Raw genomic sequence first — 2,640 nt, 5'->3', positions numbered from 1 at the left:
TTCACTTCATCCATTATTTGTCTTTGTTGTTTTGCTGTTTCACAACCCATGTGATGTTCAGCAGGTTGCACACATGTGACATCAACACATTCAGTAATACATGAAGGAATAATGTCCATTGATTATGTCACCTAAATTGTTCTAACCCACAAGAATGAAAGTCTAAAATAAGCCATCCCAGTTTTGACCCAGCTCTAGAAGACTCTGAGTATATGTTAATCTTATCAAAGCTCAGTTCTTCTAAGATCCAGATCAGAGAGACGATGACAGGTCAGTTCTCTGAGAGAAGCCACAGTGCTCCATTGGCCAACGTTAAGTTATTTTGAGGGCTTCATGTGTCACAGCTGTTGTCCTGGGCTCTTAAATGCTTTTGGATTCACCTCACGTCTCTCTCTCTCTCTCTCTCTCTCTTTCTCTCTCTCTCTCTCCCCTGGCAGTGTGGACAAGCTACTCTATTCCTCTCTCTCATTCTCTGGACAGCCAGAACACACTTTCTGTAAGTATTGTGTTTTTAAATGTGAAATATGTTCGCACAGCAAATAGCTGTAACTACATAGCAGCCCGGAACTCAAGTGTGTGTGTGTATTTCATAACGAGCTTTTCATTGCTGTGTAGTGCTACTGCTTCTCTGCTGGGTCTCACTGTTCACGTTTTGATTTTATGTCTCTTAGCTATTTAATGAAATGAAATGATATGGCTTTCTATGTAAAAGAAGTCGAACCCCAGAATCGAATGTTAACAAAGTTGAAATATAAAAATATGTTTATTAAACAGCTTCATAAGTATAAATATGCCTTTTGCCCAGAGCTGCATGAATCTGAATTACGCGGCATTAATGACATTAAGAACGTTCTTGTACTTCCAGCACGAGCAGGGGACCCATACGTTTCCTCCACTTTACACAAAAGTGGCATCATTGACATCAGGGTCTACGTGGCTGGAATAACAAATAGCTTTGCCCATATTTAGAAGCTCCAAATATAGAACAGGGTGCCTCAGAACAGGTGCCATGTGGCTCACTTCAGGAGGCTGAGTGTTGATGGCCAGAGCGGAGGAGGGCCGAGCCTGTCATTTTAACCTGATAAGCAGCAGCAGTCATGAAGCGACACAACTGGCTGATAAACAACCTCCCGATTTTTTCAAGTTCATTCCACGTGAAATCAAACTGCGGTCAGCGGGAGGTCTGGAGGCCTGCCAGTGAACCGTGGCACGGCAGGTTTCAGCGAGACCATGCCGCTGAGTTTTGCACTATTTTCTCTGCATTCCTGACCCTTGACAGCATGTGTCACGTGGACCTGAGGCTGGCGCACTACCTCTCATACAGCAACTGTGCTAAAATAGGCCCTGATCTTTACACATGGAGGGCAGCAGTACTGCAGTTAGAAAAATTCATTAGCTACTTATTCTTAGATCTTCATGTAAAACTATTGGTGTCTATAGCAGAACATTGTCTGTTGTTTTGCTTGGTACCTTAAACTATAACTCAAGTTTGAAAAGTCTCTCACTGGGGTCAAAGCGGATCCAGTGGAAAGTTTCTCAGAGGTAAGAATGGGGATACAGGAATGTGAAGCTCTGTCACGCCGGATAAAATTTTGATCCGCCATACATGTCTCTCCAGCTCTGTATTCTTGAGGTTAAGGTACTGGTAACGGTAGTGGTGGCTCAGTGATTAAAGTGTTTCACGAGTAATCAGAAGGTTGCCAGTTCAAGTTCCCACTGTTGGGCCCCTGAGCAAGACGCTTAACCCTCAGTTAATCAAGTTGTGTTCAGTTGTGTTTGTGCTTTAAATAAAAGGTGTCGGATAAAACGTAAACACAGGTACTAGACTACATTGTAATGACTGTCTTATATCAAGCATAGTTCTGCAAATCTTCGAATGACTTCTTATCATGTGTGAACAATTTTAAGTGTTGACCATAAACTCTTTGCTTTGGCATTTTTCTAAAGACATTAAAAAGCTGTTTAAAGAAGATATTTGAAACTTAGTTAACCATTTAGGAGGCAAAAAGAATGTTTCATGAAGATTTAGTTCAGGAGCCTCAGCAAGACACCACCGAACCATGGAAGATATTTCATGTGAAGTATTTTAGATTTCTTGTTGTTTCTGCCCAAGGCAATCACATTAATCAGAAAGAAACGTGCTCTCATTTCTGCTAAATTTGTATTTGCGTTTTCTACAAACACCAGCAGGCATTTGCGTAGAAAGCACAAAGCCTCCCTACACACACACTCCACAAATTGCCTGAAGCAATCTGTCTCCAAAAACCATTTAGTATGTGGTGATTTAGAGCCTCCTACCACAATGCTCTGCCTTTGCCCTTCATTCATTTGCCTGGTCCAATTTCGACATGAAGCCAAGACAGTCATCAAGAACTTGGCACAGCAATCCACCGAAATCAGCCCCCGTCTTCCTGGGGCCAGTTTTCTGACCTTACTGAAATGGCCCCCGGTCAGTGACACTGTTTGATATTTGCTCAGCAGATAATGGAGAGCAGTTCACAGCCCTCAGTCAATGCCAGTGATCATGTCAACGGTGTCGAAGAGCAGGACCCAATGGAGGCCTTTAGCAGACAGCTGGAGGACATCATCAGCACATACGGCTCAGCGTCCAGCCTGATGGAGGAACAGATCTCTGTCTTG

General features: G+C 43.0%; 1 protein-coding gene across 1 annotated transcript in view; it reads left to right on the top strand.

Annotated features, from left to right (window-relative positions):
• The first annotated feature begins 356 nt into the window (after positions 1–356).
• Positions 357–2,640, top strand: part of txlnba (taxilin beta a) — a 22,296-nt gene continuing 20,012 nt past the window's right edge. The window contains exons 1-2 of the mRNA XM_035524419.1: positions 357–496; positions 2,479–2,640. The exon at positions 2,479–2,640 is cut by the window's right edge and continues 106 nt beyond it. Of these exons, the coding sequence (XP_035380312.1) occupies positions 2,485–2,640 (156 nt within the window). The 5' untranslated portion in view covers positions 357–496; positions 2,479–2,484. The remainder of the gene's footprint in view (positions 497–2,478) is intronic.

This window comes from Electrophorus electricus, chromosome 3 (assembly GCF_013358815.1).
Source record: "Electrophorus electricus isolate fEleEle1 chromosome 3, fEleEle1.pri, whole genome shotgun sequence".
Classification (NCBI taxonomy): Eukaryota; Metazoa; Chordata; class Actinopteri; order Gymnotiformes; family Gymnotidae; genus Electrophorus; species Electrophorus electricus.
The sequence above is the reverse complement of the archived record's forward strand: the minus strand, read 5'-3'. Positions and strand labels throughout refer to the sequence as shown.